This window comes from Sceloporus undulatus, chromosome 9, assembly GCF_019175285.1.
Source record: "Sceloporus undulatus isolate JIND9_A2432 ecotype Alabama chromosome 9, SceUnd_v1.1, whole genome shotgun sequence".
NCBI lineage: Eukaryota > Metazoa > Chordata > Lepidosauria > Squamata > Phrynosomatidae > Sceloporus > Sceloporus undulatus.
In genome coordinates, this window is record NC_056530.1 from 12,716,771 (window position 1) to 12,739,307 (window position 22,537).

Sequence of the window (22,537 nt, forward strand, 5' to 3'; positions counted from 1 at the left end):
TGCGTTATTCTAGCACATCCACCAATCAGCGTGCACTTTTCAGCCCGCCCACCAATGGCGCGTCGAATTAATCAGGCGCCTCTAGAGGTCGCTGTCGCCATGTCGAGTGAGGGCAAACTCGCTCTGTCCCTGTCTCTGACACACGCTCCGCCCCTTTGGAAACGATTTGCATATCGGGGAGGGGAGGGAGACGCGCCGTAGCAACGGTCGCCAGGGGGCCGTCCCTTAATCCCGCCCCTCTTCAATTCTGATTGGTCGAGCCGCTGAGGCCTGTTTCCGGTCGAAGCCAGATGTAAGAGTGGGCGGGAAGGAATGAGGTAGAACTTGCCGAGGTTGAGGCTGAGTTGTGGTCGGGGAGGCGCCGCGACTCTCGGGGCGTTTTAAGTTGTATTTGATTTCGCTTTAATTGCCTGACGGAACGGAGGGAGGGCCTGAGGCCTAGTCGGTTGCCATGGCGACGGCGAGGCCTGCCGACCCCAGCAGGGCTGCTGTTGTTGTTGACAAGGCGGCTTTGGGCCCTATACTCCGTCCCTGCCTCTGAGGGGCCCCTCTCCTTCGGGGCTGGGGCTCCTCGGCGTCCCCTTCTTCGCCTGCCTTCTTTGGCCATGCGGCGCCCCTGGTAAGTCAGTGCTTTCCATGCTCCATCCATGCTCTGGTTGTGGTTGTGGTTGTTGTGTGCCTTCAAGCCCTCCCTGACTCATGGCGACCCTAAGGCTGAGAGAGTGTGACCTGCCCTCATGGCGACCCTATCCTGAGGCTGCCTTGGCAAGGTGTGTTCAGGGGGCAGGCTGAAGCAAATGGCAGCCATGTTTGTTTGCCCCATTGGGGAGCCATGCTCGCCCCACTGGGGAGCCATGCTCGCCCCACAGGGGAGCCATGCTCGCCCCATAGGGAATCATTGGAGAGTTCCTGCTCACAGACAGTCATTGAATACTTGCCCTATGTTTCCCTATGGGCAAGTGTTCCCTAGTGATTCTCTGTGGGCAAGTATGGCTGTCATTTGTTTTAAGAGGTCCACTGGCTTCCTCTGAGGCCGAGAGAGTGTGACTTGCCCCAATGGCGACCCTATCTGGGGTGTCCTTGTCAAGGATTGCTCAGAGGAGGTTTGCCATTGGCTGTCCTCTGAGTCCGAGAGAGTGTGACCTATCCCAGTGTTTCCTTGGCAATGGGTTTCTGCCATTGCCTTCCCCTGAGGCTGAGATGGTGTGACCTGCCCCTATGGCGACCCTAAGGCAAACTATCCTGGGGTTTTCCTGGCAGGATTTCATCAGAATGGGTTTGCCGCTGTCATCTCCTGAGGCTGAGAGAGTGTGACCTGCCCTAAGTCACCCAGTGGGTTTCGAGAAGGGAATCGAACCCAAGTCTCCAGAGTCGTAGTCCAACTCTCAAACGACTACGCTACGATTCTTTTCATATAGATAACAGTGTGCGTGTGATTCATGTTGTTGTTGTGTGTTGCCTTCCAGTTATTTCCCACTGATGGTGATTCAGTTGCAGGGTTTTTGTGGCAAGGTTGTCTGGAGGAGGTTTGTCATTGCCTTCTCCTGAGGCTGAGAGAGTGTGATTTGCCCTAAGGCAACCCTATTATCCTGGTGTTTTCTTGGCAAGGTTTTTTCAGAATGGGTTCTTGCCCTTGCTTTAATCTGAAGCTGAGAGAGTGTGACTTGCCCAGCGTCACCCAATGGGTTTCCATGGTCAAACAGGGAATCGAACCCAAGTCTCTAGAGCCATAGTCTCAAACTACTATGCTGCAATTCTTTTCTTATGCTGTTCATATTGTTGTTGTTTTGCACCTTCAAGTCATTTCAAGACACAACTGTCACAGGGTTTTCATGGCCAGCTTTGTTCAGAGGGGGTTTGCCATTGGCTGCCTGAAAGAGTTTGAGAGAGTGTGACTTACCTTGACTGCGATCCAAGGCTCCCAGTGGGACTCTATGGCCAAGCTGGGAATTGAACCCTGGCTTCCAGAGTCTTGGTCCAAAGGTCAAACCACTCTGCTTTGCTGGCTTTGAAAGAGTTCCCATACTGTGGCTCAAACACTGACCAGAACGGAGGCCAAAGTCAAGGAATTAGCCTCAGAGGACCACAAATGCAAACCACCTCTGAACAAACCTTGCCAAGAAAACCCTCTGATAGGGTTGCCATGAGCCAAAAATACCACTTGAAAGCGCACACCACCATCACTGACAACAACCATCGTTTAATACTTTTTAATACTTTGATACTCCATTATTGTTTCAACAGGAGCAACTCCACACTACTAAAAAACCTATAAAACCCATTATAGGTACAGCTTAGGGTTGCTGTAAGTCGGAAAGGACCCAAAGGCACACAACAACAACAACCAGTCGTACGTTCTCATTCTCAGGGGAAGACAAAGGCAAGCCCTGTTTGGACAAATCCTGCCCAGAAAACCCAAGGATAGGTTCGCCATAGAGTCGCCATACTCTTATAGAACATGGCCTCATAGCCTGAAAACCCCACAAAACACTCTGGATGCCATCCATGAAAGCCTTCGTCTTTACGTTATTTCTGTTGGTTCATATTGGGGTAAAGAGTTGGGTGAGTGGGGTGTTGGTCCCATGTGGTCTCTTGCCTCAGGAAGCAAATGGTCTTGGTCCAGCCCTGAACCTCTTGACGTATCTTCAGCGAATGCGGTTGGCAGGTAGGCTGGCAGTCTTGGTTTACAATGGAACACCAATAAGGGAAGTAAAAAGCATCTGAGAAAGTAGACTTAGGTTTTGGAAGGCGCCTGCTGCCAACTTCTTTCTTTCAGTTAGTCTCAAAGGTGCTCCGAGATCTCTTTATAGATTGATTCTACAGACTAACATGGCTATGGCTTTGGAAGGTAGGGAAGTGTTGTTTAATACGCTCCATGTGTGTTTGGGCCTCGTTTTAAGGACAGGATATTGAGCCACTTGAACATTAGAGTTTGTCTCTGATGTGCGAGTGGTTGCTCACTCCTCTACCCATTATAGCCTCTGAGTTCCTCCTCTCTCCCTGTCACCCTACAATTAATCCTTGCACAGAGGGAGCTTGTGTTAAATCTGGCTCTAGGTCTGAGCGAGAATGGGCTTGGATTGTTCTCTCACTAGACAACCAATTTGTCGCATCCCGAATTGTTTTGCGTTACCTTCCTGACAGGTTCCTTGGTAGCGTTTAGGCAGGGTGTAATCTTCAGTTCTTGCTTGTTCAAAACATCCATGATTCTCCAGAGCAGGATGAAGGCATCCTTTTTTCAGTCTTATTCGTGAATCTGTTCATGCCCCATAGAAATGTTAAAGGATATTGATTGTTAGTCCCCATGGGTATCAATGGGAAGAGATGGATTTGCCTTATCTGGGGCCTGGTTAGTGCTGGGGCAACCCAAAAGTGAGCTTGTTTGTCTTTGCTTTGGATCATCTTTGCTTTAAGCCTAGATGCTGTCTGTAGGATCTGTAGTATGCCAGCCTTAAACAAACTGTCCACTCTGTCTCCATGTTAACTTATTGCTGCATTAGCAGCTCTTCCACACTGCAGAAATAAAGCAGTTTTGACACCAGTTTAACTGTCATGACTCCATCCTGTGGAATCCTGGGATTTGTACTTGAGTGAGGTATTATTCAGCCTGGTCTGTCAGAGAGGTCTGCCGCCTCGCCAAACGACAAATCCCAGCATTCTGTAGCATAGAGTTGTGGCAGTTAAAGGTGTCGAACAGCAGTGTGGATGCAACTTAGGTTTGACAATTGGTCTCTATAGGAAGCAGGTTTTCTGAGGGAGGATTGGGCCATTCATCCACTCTTGATGCAGAGATGCAGCAGATTTCCTCGGTGAGGCTGCCTGCTGTGTATCTGCATGAGTTGCTACTCTGGGCTCCCTATTCACTCTGAACTGTGCATCTGAGGAAATGCAGGCAATAAATGCATCTGAGGAAACAGGCTGAAGTCTACGAAAGCTCATGCTGTCAATTTCTTTCTTTCAGTTAGTCTCAAAGTCCCACATGATCTCTCTACATCTGAACTGTGAGTCACAGAACCATAGGGGCCAAGTTCCATTCATTGCCGTTTGTTTTTGTATCTCTGCAAGTAGACATTTTGAGTGTGACAAGTGCGGCTCCCTTTGTAATTGACAGAGAACTTCACGCATCAGAAATGCTGGAAATGATGTGATATCCTTTAAAGATGAAGTTGTTAGCTGGATGAGGAACCTTTTCAGTGGGCACTGAAAACCATCAAAGCCCCTGTTTTGGTTTTGCTAGGCACCTTCTAATAATGTGATGGGACGTTTTCACTAATGCCGCTAAATCCCTCGCTTAAGGATTTGGAGTCTTGTCCTTTTTGCACTGTATCAGTTAACCATATTTGTTTGATCAAGAGCTTAGCAGTTGTGAAAGAAGGTGTTAAGCAATAACAACAGGGAAAAAACACACACCTAGAGTTGGTGAAATGGGCCGGAATAAGTGTTTGAACTGTGAGCATCTATCTAAAGGCATTCAGACATTGGATGCAAGCTTTTAAAAGGCCATATGCATCGAAATGAGTCAATTTAATCCCTCAGTGTAAATTAAACTGGTTAGAATGTTATTTCTCTTGGAGGAGACCTATGTACTTCTCAGTCTTCAAATAGGTTTCTTATCTTCCACTAAATTACTTTATGCTTCATATTTTGAAAGCTGAATGAAACTATCTTTCATTGAACATATTTAGCAGTGCCTCTGATTCAGCGCTGAGTAGAACAGTTAGGGTCAAACTACGATATTAAAAGCAGCTCTTAATTTATGTCTGTTAGGGTCAGCTATTTAATCCGCATGTTGCTTGGATAGTCAGGTATAGGCCAACCGCTGACACACTTTAAATAGCTGTTCCTAATGCACAGCAAACCCCACAACATATGCAGGAACCCAATGAATTTCCAGCTCGCATCTGAAGTTATTAATCCCTTTGGCTTCCTTTGGATTTCATCAGGGAAGGGTTAAAAACACCTCCCTTGGATCCCAATCGTATCGCTGGCTATTTAAGAAAGGAAGCAAACATGCTAAATGCGTTAAAAACAGCGACAAACAAGTCTTGTGACAATAAAGATAAGCCAGACTATTGCATAAGCTTAAGGACCCTGTCCAGTCCATCAGATGCAGGCAATTTGACACTCTTTTGTTCTGAAATATAACAGGAAAATGTTAGCTATTTGTGGGTTTTTTGGGCTATGTGTTCATGTTCTAGAAGAGTTTATTCCTGATGCTTTGCCAGAATTTCTCTGCAGATGCCAGCCACAGATGCTGGCGAAACGTCAGGAATAAACTCTTCTAGAGCATGGCCACATAACCCCAAAACCCCACAAAGAACTATGAATGATGGCCATGAAAGCCTTCGACTTCACATAGGAAAATGTTACTTTGCAGTTCCTTCCTTGTTTTCTTCTTGATGCGCGGTTCTTTTCCTGTTTTCAGCATTTGCCCGTATCACATTTTTTACTCCATTCTGTTGAGAACCGGACATTTTTCATTAAAGAAAAAAGACCCTCTTTCCCCCCAACAGCATGTGTAGTCACAACAAAACATTGCCTTATGAGAGTGCTTAAACTTTCATCCCGTGTGGAAAGGCCTCTCTTTGAAAGGTCAACATCTTTAAAAGTAGCACCTGCTTAAACACTAATATTGCCCACTTCACCCCACCTTTGTCTGTGTTATACCAGAGGAACATCCTGTTTAGCAACTTCTTGATCCAAAAGTTATTCCTTGTTGTATGCAAACACACTTCTGTGTTGGTAGCTGACAGATCTGAACTTTGAGCTTGTGACTGTAAGATGTTTTGCTAAAGATTTACACAGCAGAATTGACTCCTGCGTGAGCATGGAATCACATGCTATGCATCGGCTGATCTCATCCCTGTAGCTGTTATGAGACAGGTAAACTAAGCATGCCTCAGTTAATATAAGGCTGCATACTGCGAAGACGTCTTACAGAATAATGGCTTCCAGTACAAATGGAAGTGTATCAGTCCTCTGCAGCGTTGCAGGGCTTTTGAGATTCACCTTCCATTCATATTGAGTCACGTAACATCTAGGGATAGCTGTGTTGGCCATATAGCAAATCCAGTAACATCTAAACAGTTGTCATTGGGACAAGCAAAATGCACAACTACATGTTGCAAGATTTCAAAGTCGCACTGGCTTCTTCATCAGGCAAACAGGAGGGAAAGAAATGAAGATGTTAGTCATAAGCCTGCATTTTCTGTTTCTGGTCCTAGTTCAGATGGTAGGGAGGGCTATCTGCAGGCTGGCACCTCAAAGTCAAGGAAGTGTAATGTCCATTTACAATTCAAAGAAGATCTTTCCTTGGAATCCTTCCTTTGTACATGCTCCTATATAGTAGAGAACACAGTGAGGCTTGCATTGGGGTCTGGCATGCCCAATGTTGGAGGTAAATTTGAGAAACAGGTCCTGCAGAGAGTCAGTCCTGTTCATACTCAAGACACAAGTATAAAGTCATTGGGAATCTTTATAAAGCTCCAACCCTAGCTGTACCATTGAATAGCTGACTAAACAGCCATAGGATTGCCTTGCTCATTTCCATGTGCTGTGCATGGTCACTATATTTATTGGGATTTCCTTCCCAGTAGAGCCTGAGGACTGGAACTTTTGCTGTTTTATCTCCATCTGTGAGCATCTGTTTCCTTTGACCAAGAAGAGTCAGAAGGCTCCCCATTTGTCTGACCAATAATAATGTGATATGTGTCCTTCTTCAGAGCAAAGTGGATGGCTGCTGGAGAAGCCTCTCATTGGCTCTTCGTCGGAGCTCCTCACCTCCTGCTTCCTTGATGTTTCTTGGCTGGTGCCAGGCAGTGCAAACAAGCAAACAGTGCCATTTAGTTCTACCTGCTTAGCAGATGGGCTGGATTTGTTGACGCTTTGTATACCTAAGTGGAACTGGCTGACTGCTGCCTCTGCAGCAGTGAACCGTTGCAAAATAGCGAGCCCTACACATTGCACCTTTTAAAAAATAATTGGATCAGCACTGTTTGCTGGGAGTGCAGGTTTGCTTGCGTTGGGTATTTTTGGAAGCGGTAGTGTCGCCAACTGTGGGCTTGTTTCTGGGCTTACTGTTCTCATGCATGAAAGCTGCTGGCTGGCAGCAAACAGATGCCAAGGAGGCAGCTTTCTAAGCTTGTGTGGGTAACTGCAGTGGAGGATTGACTGACGGTGTCTCATCGTGTAGTTGCTCAATCATGTATTTGAACATCACCTGATATAACTCACAAAATGGCCTTCTTTGGGCCAAACTAAACTTGAGCTCCAAGGTACAGTTGGGATGATTCTCTATGGTTTCGTAAGGATGAATTGAACAATGAGCCATGAGTACTGTTCCCCTGCTGCTGTGTATGTAGTCTGTGAGCCTTGTAATTTTCTATGTGTGGAAGGTGTGTATGTGAGGGAGGGAGGGTTTTTCATCCTTCATGAAGATCAGCTCTGTCTTTTGTTTATAGACTTCTAGGTCTGCCCACCATGGAGAAGAGATTGGAGGACAACTTTGGCATCAGCTCTCTGAACATATTGGGAGGCTTCCTCACAAAAGCTGCCAGGTGTCTGGGCCATCTTCATTGGTTCTACATGTGTGCCTGCCTCAGTGCCCTCTTGTCTTATACAGGTGACACTTAACAATTAATTCTACTTCTAAGGTTTTTTAAAACAATACTGTTAAACAAATATGAGTTATATTTAACTTACCACCTGAAGCCCCTTTGAAAGACTTTCCAGTCTAGGACTCCCAATATGAGTAAGTAAAAATACAAATCTTAGCACTTTGGATTTATATGGAATGATTTCTATTTTCAGAGCAACAAGTGCAAGTTACAAAAGTATAACGGCTGGTGCTTATTATGTCACAAATATCATTGTACTGAACACTGTCACCGTCTTGAGCTGCTTTTAAGCATGTGCGGTGTCTATCCAAAGCCTGTTTAAAGGGATCAGAGCTTCCCACATGGCATGCTTTTTCAGCCAAGGCTTGTTAAGGTGGCACCTTTCTCCAGTACGCCTTCAGACCATCTGTGTGCTTTGAGGTTTCACATTGTGGTCTATCCACTTTTAAAATACAAAGCTCTAAATAGGGATCTGTTTTTCCTACGACGCATTTCTTCAGGTGCAAAACAGATAGTGCCAAGTCTGTACATTTCATTGTAGTGTTTGCTGCTTGCTTCAGATAAAACTGTTTTCCCTTCCAGGGCTTCTGGGAATTTTGGAAGGAAAAGCAGTGAACGCTACCAGTAGTGAAATGGCTTTTTATCCTACATGAACATTATGCCTTTTTGAGAGATGGAAGACTCAGAGTTTAATCTTCTTCTGAAAAGAGAAATATGTTATATTCAGAATGAAAATACTTGTTGGTTGCGTAAAAGCAGGAAGAGGTAGTGAGATAGTTAAGCCCACTCAAAATGACAGTCGCTTTCATGAGATGAATTTCTGAGTTAATTTCCTGTCTTTTCCCATTCTATCTGGGGTTTTAAAAAACCCTTTTAAAAACTAGCCTTCTGTTTGGCAGGCTTGGGATGTGTTTTTTTAAAAACCAGAGTACAGGGAGCACTTACACTGACATAGTTGCATTTGATCTCATTGGACTAGTAGTTAGTAAAATCTCCCCCTCTTCCTCCTGGGCTGCTCCCGTAGTCTCTGTAATTATCCTTTCCTATCTCTGACATTTGGCAAGTGGGAAATTTGATTAAGCTGATGTGCAGCAAGTGAGTCATTAATCTCCCGCTTGGTGTACGCATGAGATGGTTGCTTGAAAATGCTGGGTTTATTATTGGTTGGATGGAGGGGGGGAGGGTTGTGGCGTGTAAGCAGTAATCATTGTGTGTTTGGTGGGAATGTTGCTGCCGGTTTGCTTTGTTTCACTGAGATTAGTCTCCTGTTCCCTGAGCTTCACAGAGTCATGTTTCAAAAACCATGGCGTTTTTCTGCTCTTATCCATGGACACAGTCTTTCAGGACCTTTCAAGTACAGATATGAGCCTTGATGGAAGAAGGCATGCGTACTATGCGCAGAAACTTTCCCTTTCCGACGTATTATTGTTACTTTGCAAACATATTTTCGAAAGTTTACAGTGTCTATGGTAGAAAGTGTTGCCAGATGTTTTAATGTTCTGGTTCACAGGGTGCTAGTGGAACTCATATTTCCGAGGGCCACATTCCCTCCTTAACATATAATACACAGTAAGCCCCAGAGGTCCTTTGTTGAATTAATTTGGGCAGCTATTTTCTTTAGTGAGCAACTTCCCATGATCAGGAGCATACACTGGCCCCCAGAGCCCATCAGGGGCATATGGCTGCGGTTGCCACCAAAATTTAGATGCAGCCGCTGAAGTTTGGCAGCAATTGCCCTGGTTCTCTGTTGTGCAGCACAACTCTGTGATGTTTTCTCTGCTTCTTTCCAGCTCCCATAGACAACCAAGGAGAAGCAGGAAGAAAACAGCAGTAATGATATCTTTCTGCAGTGTTTGAGTATGGACTGTGGCAGTCTTATCTGTGGTGGCTGGCTGGTTTTGGTGACAGTGATGTGATTTTGGTGGCGATAGCAGAATATTTGAGGGGATCAAATGGCTTTGGTGGATTGCATGTGGACCATGATGTGCATGTCATCTGTTTCTGGTTAAAAGGGTTACACTATCATACTAAATAGGCATGTCCTGTCTCTGAAACTTTTGTTCAGTCACAATGCATATTTGCATTCCGAACAAATACATACATCTATTGTGATGGACAGCTTTCTCCTTGGTCCTGATCACCGGACAAGTGGATATTGTCTAGCTCTTACAATGCAGTGGCCTGAAAAGCCCTTATTGTTCTCAAACAACGATGTGATTGTGAATCCATGCTGTGAAATAAACTTTGTTTTCCTTTCAGTGTTAGCTACACAGCATTGCAAGGACCTGTTGTGAGAGAAGGATGCACGAATGTGGCCCAGCAGTTTGTGCTTTAGAGCAGAACTAATTTTATTTTGAACTGGCAACAAGCGTAAGGCTGACATACCATACTAAATACCATGGATCGCCACTGAAGGAGATGATGGAAAGTTATTGTAAGCCAGAAGTATGCAACCGACATCCGTTTTTTATTCTAATGAATGTAACATGTTCACCACTTTGTTTTGAACAGGGAGGTCTACACTCTGTAGCTGCGTTGTTAGCACTAATAAAAATAATGCTTCTAATGTTCAAATCAGTCGTCTTCATAGCAACCTTGTATAGTATCCTCCTCATTTTATGGATCCAAGGGATAATGTGAGGCATAGACATTTGAAACTGAGACATTTCAATTTTCAGTAGCTTAAGCATTTTGCTGCTAAAGCCTGTTGATTCACAACATCATGGTCTTATAGTCAGTGTTTGGCTGTCATTTTTCTTAGCTCAGATTGAGTGGCCATGTGGCAGTGCTCTGTCACACTCCAGGAACGGGATTTTTTTTGCCAAATCGTCATCCTTTGATCTGAAACATGAGAGTTGGATCCTGGATGGCTTTTGTTGCATATATTTGGCATTTATGGGACTTGATTGCCACAATAAATTCAGGCTTTTGCTTCCAGCCTCTGATTGCTTTTCTTTCTGCTTGATATGTCTCTGTAATAACGAAAGCTCAACTTAAAATAGAACGGGAGGGTTTTGGAGACAGGTAGGCCACAGTTCTAACAAATGAATCATGACCTTGCTACCTGGTTTTAGCTTATGTGTCATGTTCTGCCAATAATATTGGAATAGTTCAAGATAAATGCAGATTGATAGAGCTTCCTAGGAACTGTCTTTGGGCTTCCTGTAGTTAATCCAGTTCCCATTTGTTCTTCTTAGACGTTTAAGGGCCTGTCCATCTCAGGACATGTTCAAGGTCCAGAAACTTGGACCAGAAGGAGCCAGCGTGGTGAATAGTGGAGTTGGAAAAACCAAGACCCAGGTTCAACTAGGTTTGTCTTAGGTTACTTAGAAGTTAGCATACATTCCCAGTTTCATGAACTTTCTTTTTAACGGCACCAGGAAAAGGACCACAGATCGCATGCTTGTAGGTGTGGGTGTGTTTTAAGAGGCACTAAAACGCCTCTTACTCCGAAACATAATTCATATGCTCAATCAACATTTGGAGCTGAAAGGCATCTTTCCTTTCAATTGGAGCTTGGAGGACTTCTCCTGGAGCTGTTCCTTCAGGAACATGCAAGTAATCTTGGCTTTGTTCTCTTGGCTCTGCGTGAATCTTGTGGCTGGCTTCCCGCTTGGTTGCCTCTGGAGCCCTCGCTCAGCATTCACGTGGCCAGAGAGTGTGCTATCACACACACACAAACGCACTATCACCACTTGGAGGGTTTTTAAAGCCTTGAGAGAGATTTGCGGGGGTGGCTGGGTGGGCGAATGCGTGTGTTTGGGTACGAAATGAAACTCTTCCCACTCTCCGCCACACAAGACAGTTTGCAGAAGTCAAAACAGATACAGCTTTGGAAGAAAATCCCTTTAGGAATTCAGATACAACTAAACAATCCATAGAATTAGAAACAGTTAAAAGCATGCCAGTTAAAAAGGGGGGAAATATAAACAATACATCGCATTGTGAAAATGTCCATTTACCCTGAGCCATCAGCTCTTAAGGGCTCTCTTGAAACAGAAAGGTTTCTGCCTGTGGAAGAATAGCAAGGAAGGTGCAGTTTAACATTTAGGAATGGGAGCAGCCCCTGAGAAGACTCTCTTCCTTTGTCTTATTAGATGTACAGTATTTGTAAGGATATTGAAACAGAGAAGAGGGCTTTTTCTCAGAGGATTTCAAAACCTGGAACAGACTCATAGGGGACAACGTGGTCCCCATTTGCATCCTATCAGTACTTCTAGCAGCTCAAGCAATGGTTTGGTTCTCCAGTTGGAAGGTATGTCGGCCCCATAAGTCAAGCTGTACATGACACTCACAAGGGCCCAAAACACACTTGAGGAATACAGTTTGAGACCGCTTTAACGCCTTGGCTCAACGCTAGGGAAGTCTGGGAACGGTAGTTTTGTGAGAGATTTGGCCGCCTCTGCCGGAGAGCTCTGGTGCCAAGACAAGCTACAACTCCCAGGATTCCCTAACACTGAGCCAGGGCAGTTAAAGTGGTCTCAAACGGGATTATTTCCGCAGTAGGTTGTGGACCTATGTAATAAAGCCTGTTGCGAATTCAGTAGGCTTTCCACAAAACAGGCAGAGAGACAGCTAGAGGGAGAAAGCATGAGCTCGATTTCTCTCTTCCATGGTGGGAAACTGTTCCCCCATCCTTTGTTTGTTTCCCTTTCTCTCTCCCCTTAGTGTTAATATTCCTTCCAAGCTGAGAGGTGGGAGGAGGTTAGTGAATTAGTTGCTAAGACAACAACATCCACAAATCTTGAACTCCCCAGTTCAAGTCCCCTTAGAGCAAAGCTAGCTAGGATGCGAAATGCCTTTTTGCATATTTCTTTGTTAAAGGTTTCTATACCACCCAATGTCTGATGTTCATTGCTTTTTTAAAAACACTGAAATGGCAAAAGCAGGATGTGGGAAGGGAGCCAGATCTGGATCAGAGCCTTGGCTTTTGCAGAGGGGGAGCTGAACCCTTTTTTCTTCTGTTGCTCACCCTAATAACAACCCTGCAAACACACACACACACACACACTCTTCTGAGACTGAATTCATCCTGAGACTGAAACTTCTCTTCTGGAGCAAATGCTTTAGGAAAGTGTTTTTAATTGGGGCCAGCAATAGTAGGGAAAAGATCACCTCTTAAGCACTTGACGTGGCACAGCCTTGATCTTGATTCTCTTCCCCACCCTTCAGTTTTTGGACTGCGGCTTCCTCTGCATTGCAGAGATAATCTGGTTTGACACCATTTTAACTGCCATGGTTCAATGCTGTGGAATTTTGGGAATTGTAGTTGGTTGTGGCACCAGAGCAAAGCTCTTCACTAGCGTTGAGCCATGCCACAACCAACTACAGTTCCCAGAATTCTGTAATATTGAGCCGTGGCAGTTAAAGTGGTGTCCAACCGTGTTATTTCTGCAGTGCGGAGGCAGCTTTCATGTGTTTTCAAGTAATTTCTGAGTTATGGTGATCCTACGTTGTACCCGTCACAGGATTTTGTTGGCAAAACATTCTCACAAGGAGGTTTGCCTTTTCCTCTCTAACCTGAAAAGAGTGTGGCTAGCCCAAGGTGGGTTTCCATGGCCATGTGGGCACTCGAACCCAGGTCTCCAAAATCATAGTCCAATTCTCAAACCACTGCACCATGCTGGCTCATATAATTTCATCTTAAAATTGTGAACGTGAAAGGCACTCATGCATTTCAGCATCATCTGCTTTGGTCCTTGGATGCTTCTGAGAACTTTTAAGACCTCCTTCACTTATAATATAGAGAAAGTGTAATGAGATCCCATGGACCCAAAGCATCTTTGTTTGTGATGGTTGTATCTCATTTCTTCTGTGAACTTCTATAGCTGAGGAATGAGAGGGATACTTTCAACAAGTATGAGTAAGGTCACTCATCGAGGCCCAATTTCTGCTCCTTATTTAGGGAACTCTATTCCCTTGGAGGTTTACCAAAGCAAACATCTTTAAGAAGCAGATTTCAGTTTCTGCTTGAGCTTAGGACTTCGGACTGGGAGCAATACTATAGAGAACTTACTTTAATTCGCTGTATGTGATAAGGAGAGAGACAAATGCAAATAAACAAAGATGCATACAGCTTCAAAACATAATGGAAGGCAGCTGGCAAGAAAACCCTATTAGAAACATTTGGCGTTTTCCAAACGTTTTTAAGATTCAAAGGTTCTTCCCCCCAATTGCTGCCTTGCCATTCCTTCTCAAAGCTGGCACGCATATTGTGTCATCTGTTTTAATTATGTTGTAATGAATTTTTATGGTGTCTGACAGTTTAATCAACACAGTAGACCAATACTGCACTCTGAAGTACTCTCAGCTCTGGTTTCCTTCAAATTAAATTTGCCCTAAAATGAAGAGGAGGAGGAGAAGAAAAAGGACCTAAGACTACATGTACTGGGCAAGTCTGAGAGATCTCCAGGGATCTGTTGCCATAAATTTTGAATGTTGGCTGTTGGCCCTTTTCATCAAGGAGTCTGTTTCTTAGGTGAACTTGGCTCTTAAACCCTCAGACTCAGCAACAGCAGTCATAGCAGATTTTTTATCCCCCCCCCCCTTTAACACTGCCAGTACTTTTAATTTGCTATGTAAAATGAATGGCGGACGCTTTGGCTTGACAGACATCATGCTCTCACTGTTATGACACCTGTCCTTTTTCAGCCCAATATGTGGTGTAGCTGTGTGTTAAACAGGGACAAAATGTTGGGAGTGCACAATTTTGCAGCAGTGAGAAGTAATGAGGGATGTAAATCAGTCCATGCCCATTGCCTAAAATGTAATGCCATTCTCAGGATTCTTTTAAGGGGTGGATGGGGATGAGGGCTATTCTCATAAACAGTCCAGAATGCAGATTACAGCATGATCATGACTAGCGAACTTGTGATTTACACAGAACTCCTTAGCAGCAAGATTTCTTTTTAGTACAATATATTTATTTTTATATCCTGTTTTTTCTTCCAGCACAGGATCCAAAGTGTGGTGGTGGTGGTTGTTTTGTGCAACTTCAAGCGTTGCCAACTTAGGATGACTTTCAAGCGAACCTGTTCTAAGGTTTTTGTAGCAAGATTGGTTCAGAAGGGGTTTGCGTTTGCCTTCCTCTGAGGTTGTGAGAGTGTTACTTGCCCAATGGGTTTCCACCGCCGAGCAGGGATTTGAACCCTGGTCTCCAGAGTTGTACTCCAGTGCTCAAACTGCTACACTACTACAACCTTTTAAAAGCACAGTACAGCTAAAAAGTTCTCAGTGCAAAAGTTAAGACATGGTTAAGCCAAAATTTTATCTATTTAAATTTTAAAAACACATATAAAACATAATAAAATAGAAACACATACTGCAGTTAAAAATGCATATTTTTGTACCACATTATTATTCCATATACACACAATGTCTCAATCCTTACCTTCATCCTAAAATATAGGATCATTATTGTTACATCAGTTATGAGGATGATAGTTGAAGCTGAGAGATGAGTTTCCTAAATCTACCTGGGCTTTATACTGGAACCAAGGATATACTATGTCATGCTGTTATATCAACTCAGCCTGTGCTTGTTTGGATCAGTAAAAAAGACAGTATACCATACATGAATATATGTTCTGGAAGGTGTACCTTTTATTTTGTTGCTTACATTTACGTGGCTCCAAATCAATTCTGACCGATGCCAATCCTATCCTAGGAGTTTTTGAAGTGCAAAAATTATTCAGAGTATGTTTGCCTTTCTCTAAGGCTGGGAGACTGGGGCTAACTGGGAGATCAGGATTCAAACTACCACTCAGGCATGGAAAACCTCCACTATGGCCACCAAAGGCTTTCCACGGCTGAGTGGTAATTTAAATCCTGATCTCCCAGAGTCCTAGTCCTACACTCAAACCCGGCTCTTCTTTTTCATTTAATTGCCTATTCTGCTTTGCATTTTAAAACAACCAAGGACAGCTCCATTAGGCATCAGTGAAATAACTAGTAAAATGTTGAGCCTGACAGGAAAAAAAAATCTGCATTGCCCATCTACACGGCAAAGGCTGAAAGGGCTGCCTGTCGTTGGAAAATTGGGACTGGGCGGGTGGAGATGGGGAAAGGATTAATTTATGATCAAGAATTAGCATTTCCATTTTTAGCACTGCAAAATTGCAGAAGCTAGGCTCTCTGCAGAGGTCCTTTATCATTTTTCTCTTTCTCTGGAAACGAAGCAGCCGTACAATGGGAGCCGAAGAAAACTGAGTTGGAACATTTCCTTTGCTCTTTTCAGGAGCCATATGAAAGACTCAGCAAGGCAGCTCAGGGAAGGAGGAGAGAAATGGTTGAACATGTTTCCTTAACATCTAAATCTGTATTTGTCCATTTGTGCTTTAGAGTCAAGAGGATTTTTCTTAAATAAAAAGGAAGGGGAATATTAAGCCATACAGTTTGTCCTTTCCAGTGAAGGAGTGCCACTGAAGAATAATGGGGGCAAAGGGGCATGTAATGGTACCATAAATCATCCATTTCTCTTGCCCAGTGCTTTGGTAACCTTTGTCCTTTCACATTATACTGGGAAGCATTTTGGAATCAGGTGGGCCTCCACATAGTAAGTCCCACGACTCCATCCTGTGCAATCCTGGCATTTTGAGTTTGATGGGGTACATAGAATCCCCTGAACTACAGCATTAGACCTCTGTGGAAGAGTATTCAAAATACAGTTGGCCCTCCCTATTAGCGGATTTTACATCCATGGATTCAGATATCCACGGCTTGAAATTTGACATGTGACTTGAAGACACATGCACACACCCGCATAAAAGATTTCTGTACCGAGAATGGTATACACTGTATTTGTCTTAAATCCTAATGGAAATTGTTAGTGTAAGAAAGGTATACATCAAGAACATCAAAGGAAGAGAGTGAAAGGGAAGGTGGAATATTTACAAAATGACAAGGGAACTCGGAAAGTGTCCCATCCTCCTGACCCAGGTATTGTACTGTAGTAGGAAACTCAGATTTAAAGAGAGCTGTATGTTTTATGAAGAGCAAACATGAATAGCATAAAAAGATTGGCAAGGAAAGTTGCTTTCGAGAAGCAAACTGAGGTTCGTATCTATCATTTCTTCATCTTTGTGGTTAGATTCTTGTCATCTCTCCAGGAGAGCCAAAGAGGAATAGTGGTTTGTGCGCTGGACTACAGTTCTGGAGATCAGAGTTGGATTCCCAACTGGGCCAGGGAAATGCATTGGGTGACCATGGAAGGGTCACACACTCTTAGCACAAGAAAACCCTGTGATGGGTCATCATCAGTTGGAAATGACTTGAATGCACACAACAAAATCTCTCTGTATGGTTTCAAAAGATAAATTTATTAGGTTTGGTGTAATAACCTTTCCCTTAAAAACAGGTGAGTGTACTCTAAGGGTTTCCTGAACTCAGTGTGGCTCAGGCCCCTCTGACCTGGTTTGTAGTTTAATCTCCTGGAGGCCAACTATTCCAGTCTAGAGGCCAGATATCTATTTTGGAGTGCCCTTAATCCTTAGAACACTAAATTTAAAGATCTGTTCAAACAACCTCCACCCTAGCGCCCTCCACATTATCTGGATTACACTCCCCATCATCCCTTCCCAATGTAACCAGTACATAGACTATCTGGGGATGATGGGAACTAATCCAGCAGATCCGAAGGGCTGATTGCCATGCAAGTAGGCAACAGATGTATTAAAATGAAATCTTCACAACTGCTAATGCTGCCATTGTAAGGGACCATCTAGACTCCTGAGTGATTTTTTAACATTATTTTGTACTTTATATATGGAGTAAATGCTTATGTATCTGTCACAGAACAGAGAAGACAATAAACCTCACGGATAGAGAATATTCTGCAGTGCCTCCTTCTGTCGCAGTTTACATGATCTTTCTCTTCATCCTTTGCCTGCTCTTCTGTTCGCTTAAGAATTTGATGGGGGAAAACATCTGCCTGAGGTCAGTTTTTTAAAAAGGAAAATGAGGGTAGAGTGAGAATCCTGAAATGAGACTCTTGAGGGTAAACAGCAACCTGTGGTTCATGTCTCTTGTTGCCAGGCTAAAGCTTGAGGTCTCTGTGTCCAGCAGCAGCAACTGGCCAGATTCATCAGGAATGCTGACAAGCAAGTTAGATTCCCCATTTTGCAGAAAAGCAGAAGGAGCCAAATCTTTTTAACTAAAGCTTTTTTTTTTGGCTCTTAGAACCGATAGACCTTTTCTTCCTCATGTCTTGTGCTCTTCTAAATTTAAGCTAATCACTAAATGAAGTACATCCTTTCATCTCCTTTGAATCTGCTGCTGCCAAGCAATTTCCATGTACAATTCCCCAAAGTCTGGCGGTGGTGTTTTGAGAAGGAGAAATTATTCTATTTCCACACTCCACACGGTTAAATATTTTATAAGATCTTATCATATACTGTTGGCGTGTGTGTCTGTTTGCGTGCGCTAGAAGGTCTCATTGGGGTTTGGATACAGACAGCCATAGTGAAGAGAAAGAACAGAATTAATATACAGAACAGTTTCTATGTCATTCGTCTTCAGAAACTCTACTAGTTCTTACTTAGCAAAGTCTGTTCTTCTGTGAGTACAAATGCCTGTCTAAAGAAGTGGCGTATAAATGTGTGTAAGGCTTCTCTCTCTCTCTTTTTAATCCCAATGTTTGCACATTACATGTGCATGGGAGCTTTTCAGCCTACCTCTTTCGGTGGTGTTCTCCATCCCTTCCCTTGGAAAGCGCCTTTAAATCAGGGGTGGATGATGACACAAAGTATGGGAGCCATTTCTCACACTATGGCCACATGGTTGGCTGCACCAACATGTTTCAGCACACTCAAAGTGATGGAGCTTCACTTCTGGTCTCCATTTTGGCCACATGTTTGCTGAGTTTTAGAACTTTGTATGGGTTTTGAGGAGATTTGGGGAGCTTTAGAGTGCTGAGGATCCCGTGGACAGCAAAAATAACAAATATATGGAACAGATCAAGCCAGAAAGTTCCCTGGAGGTAAAGGCCCCATACAGACAGGCCAAAATAAAGCTGCTTCGGGTCACTTTGGTGGTATGCTGTTTCAATGATGCATGCATCCTAAGAGTCAGGAAGCTGCGCTAAAGTTGTGCTCCAGTCCTTAGGACTGGATTGTGGCTTTGGCATGGCTTCTGAAGTGGAAAGGTGGAGGGAATTGGGAAGACAAGAAGACCACATGCTAGATGGATGGACTCAACTAAGAATGTCATGGGTATGAATCTGCAAGAACTTAAATAGTGGAGGACAGGGAGTCTTGGAGATGTCTCATCCACAGCATCGCCATGAGACAGGATTGACTTGAAGATAGTTAACAACAAAGATGGTCAGGGAATGCAAACTGCTGTAGTTTGGGCACATTTTGTGTAGTTTTGGGGCATCAGATTTTATCAATCTTTTTTTAAAGACTGGGGGCTTGGTGGAGATTTCTGGGAGGCTTGGGGGATGGTTGTGCTTTGTCCCACTCTGCTTTAAAGTTTAGGGTGTATCTCTGGAGTGGTACTCCATAGGATGAGAAATTGGTAAGGAAGGGGTGGGCAATTGGATAGACACACACTTAGATTTAGTTATCATTTTGAATTCAAATCACACAGAAGGGCAAACAAACAAACCATGATACATTCATGGGTGAGTTTTCCCGTCTCAGATGATGAGTCTAGGAAGGTTCCAGTCGCACAAGCCTTCATCTTAATTCCAAGTTTTGAGGGATATAATTTAGGAGAATACAAGCATCTACTCAGATCCAATATTTTCTTTCTAATACAAAATTAATGTGCCACAGTACATCTAGTCAAATAGGAACTACCACTGGACATGAGTACATTGTGCCACAGGGAAGTGTTGTGTCCATTTTGGTGCCAGCGTTTCACTTGGCCAAATTATTTTTTCTGGTGCCAATGTTTCAACTGGCCAAATTCCTTCTAAATGCATTTAGGGGCTTATGGAAATGCTTGTATGTGTGTGTGTACTCTGTCCCTCTCTCTGTCATGTACATGCCCACTCATCCACTTTGGCCTCTGAGTTTTGGTCATTTCAGTTTTAAGAAATGCCAGCTTTTTCAACAGTAATTTCAGAAAGACTGACATTTAGAAAATGTTTTGGAACATACTGACTGTGTGCGTGTTTGTTTTGGGCGAAAAGTCGGAATAGCATTTCAGCCAACAATCTCTTCCTGTGTTAAAGAAGAAAATCACACCTTATGGAGTTTCTTAATTGCTCTTGGATGCTGCTATGCAGTTCTAGGTTCTTTTGAGGCTGAGCAGATGGCGGGGTTACGCACGCGTCATTACCAGCGGTGTTAGACGTTAACTGGGTAATGTTTCCATTCAAAACTGCCTCTGTCTGTAAGAGCTGGCTGTTTAAAAATGTGCTTTGGGATGAAATGGGATAGACAGGCTTGTAGGACAGGTGCCTTGTGGTATGAGCCATTCCCTCCCGCATAACCTGCAGACATGGAGGTTTAGTCCAAAGGGATTGGGAAAACTTTTAATTGTTTAAGTCTTGCATTGTAGTGTGAGATTTTGTTCAACCTTGGAATTGTGCATGCACACACAAACTCGGTAGGTCCCTAGCCACATTCATTTGCTCTTCAAGAGAGGTGTGTGAGTAGGCATTGTACATAATAAACACAGACTACAGGACTCTTTGTATGAGGGGAGTAGACCTTTGAATCAAGACCAGGCAAAGAAGCAGCTGAAGAGATCCCTTTCTGTCCCAAACTGAGTAATGGTCTCTCCTGGAAACTTTCATAGAGTGATCAGGCATTACCATATGAACTCCCCGACACACTGCTATGTAACGAATAATTTATTTCGGCACATGGCCAGTACAAAATAATAAAATGTTTACAGAAATTACATTGCATTGCATCCACTATGTAACATATTTAGTTGGTGTTCTGGTCAGTTGACTTCCTACTTTGCCTTCTCGACTGGAGCTTCGTGGTGGCCCCACAGGTCTAAATCCCCTCCTGATTTTGATTTTGCTCCAGATTCGCGATCTACTATGTTGTGGACAGTTGCAAACTCAGTCCCAGTAGATTTGAGACTGGCAGCCTTCCCATGCAGTAAGGTTACAGTATTAAGGAGAACAGTGCCTTTGGAAATTGCCTGTCTTGAAATTACCTAAAAAGTTGTCCTGTAGCAAGAATGGCATCATGTTTAATCCACACACATGAACCATTTTAAGAGACTGGTTTAGCCCCTTCCTCTGATCCAGGAAGATCCCTGTCCCAGGTTGTTTATGGATCTACCTCCATAAGCCCACTTGTTCAGACCCAGAAGTTGCCTGCCAATTGAACATTTTGGTTCAAGCTCCCATTCTAGCATAATAAAACCCCAAAGCATAAACATACTCTTTTTAATAATATGTCAAGTGTTTTTGTTTCGTTGTTTGCTCTGCTGAAAGGGGTCTGGTTTACCAACTTTTTGCAGAGCTTGAGCTGGTACATCGGCTCGACTTTTGGAAGGAGCCTTTGCTGACACCCTAGCAGCTTCCTTCTGTGTAAATTTTCTCTTAATATTGGTGGAGGAAAGTTTTGGGGAAGTAATTCCAATGAAACTGGCTAGAGAAAGAAGATCATCAAGTTGTATATGGACAAAGTGTGTCTGTCCAGATGGTGTTGGCGTGTAACTCCCATGGGTCCTAGTTGGGATAACTTATGGCGAAGGATGCTGAGGGCTGCAGTCCAACATAGCTGGAGGGACAGAATGGGCTCACCCTGTGACAGGATAACATAACAGGATGAGCTCCAACAGCATCAATAGCAAATGTCTTCTCGAAGGTAGGCCCCAATGATTTGTCCTCCTGAGATGCTTTTTGTGAGCAAAATTATTATTTTAATCAGTGCTGTCAGGAGGGGAAAGTTCCTCCTGGGGCAAAAATGCAAATTTGTTTATTAACTTGTATTTTTTTTTATTGTGCTGTGTTCAGAGTTGTGTGTGTGCACTGTTAATTGCATATTAGGGCAGAGAGAATTCCCAAGGCTAAAGCAATGCAATAAGAGAAAACGCTGTAAACATCTGTGCTGTACTCCGCAGTCCTTCCAACCCGGGGTGCAATGATCCTCCCAACCTTTGGCTTAACAATTTGCAAAAGAGCAGTGAAGGTGTGAAGATGAGGCCCTTCTGAATAGATTAGATTATTAAATCAGCACTCTTTAGAACAAAGTCCCTGAGCCGACTTCCAATTTTTTTCTGGCTTTGGTGACAAGAACAAATGTGAGTTGCAACACTGAAAAATACCACCGTTGATTCATCTTAGTAGTAAATGTAGACCCATAAGATTCTGGTTCAGGGGAAGAAAGCAGCATGCTGGCCAATAAAGATGTCTATGTGTGTTCTTGTGCTATATCTTCATCAGGAAATGGCATGGCATTTTTGTCGATCTATTATTGTAGAAAAATTGCAATTAATCTCTTTTACTTGCCTTATCAGGCAGTGCCTGCCTCCTCATCTGTGAAGAGCATTGGCATGATTTTTCACACAAAGAAAGGAAGCGGAGACTTGATTTATGATATGTCACCATTGTTGCAAACTTCATTTGGGACTTAAAACAGGTCTCCGCTGCTCTGAACTACAGTTATAATTAGAGTAGTGCCTGGGAGAGTACCTCCATGCCACTCTTCCACCAATGTAGTTGTGAGTACAAGATGGGTTATGGTGTGGCTGAGAAAGCATTGCTGTTTCTGTAGAAGAAATGGACAGGAATCCCTGGAATGGCTTGCTTAGGCACTGCTTCTTGGGTGGAATCTAACCATTCTCTGCCAGGGCCAGCCTTACTGTTAGGAAAGGTTTGTTGGCAGACTTTTGGAATACCATTAAAGGAGAGAAACTTGCAAACTGATTTACAAGTCTGTTTATGCTACATATGGGAAAATTCAGACACATCAGAATGTCTTGGGTAACCCCTGTTCTGTTTGATGCTTCTC

At 43.6% G+C, this 22,537-nt stretch overlaps 1 protein-coding gene across 7 annotated transcripts in view; it reads left to right on the top strand.

Annotated features, from left to right (window-relative positions):
* The first annotated feature begins 233 nt into the window (after positions 1–233).
* KIAA0319L (KIAA0319 like) overlaps positions 234–22,537 on the top strand; it is a 50,741-nt gene continuing 28,437 nt past the window's right edge. For 2 of the 7 annotated variants that reach the window (XM_042439424.1, XM_042439430.1), the window contains exons 1-2: positions 236–317; positions 7,461–7,621. In XM_042439424.1, coding sequence (XP_042295358.1) covers positions 313–317; positions 7,461–7,621 — 166 coding nt within the window. In that variant the 5' untranslated portion in view covers positions 236–312. Of the gene's footprint in view, positions 620–7,460; positions 7,622–17,531; positions 17,550–21,172; positions 21,392–22,537 lie in introns of those variants that run through there. The other 5 variants (XM_042439429.1, XM_042439427.1, XM_042439426.1 and 2 more) reach the window with 5 other exon arrangements.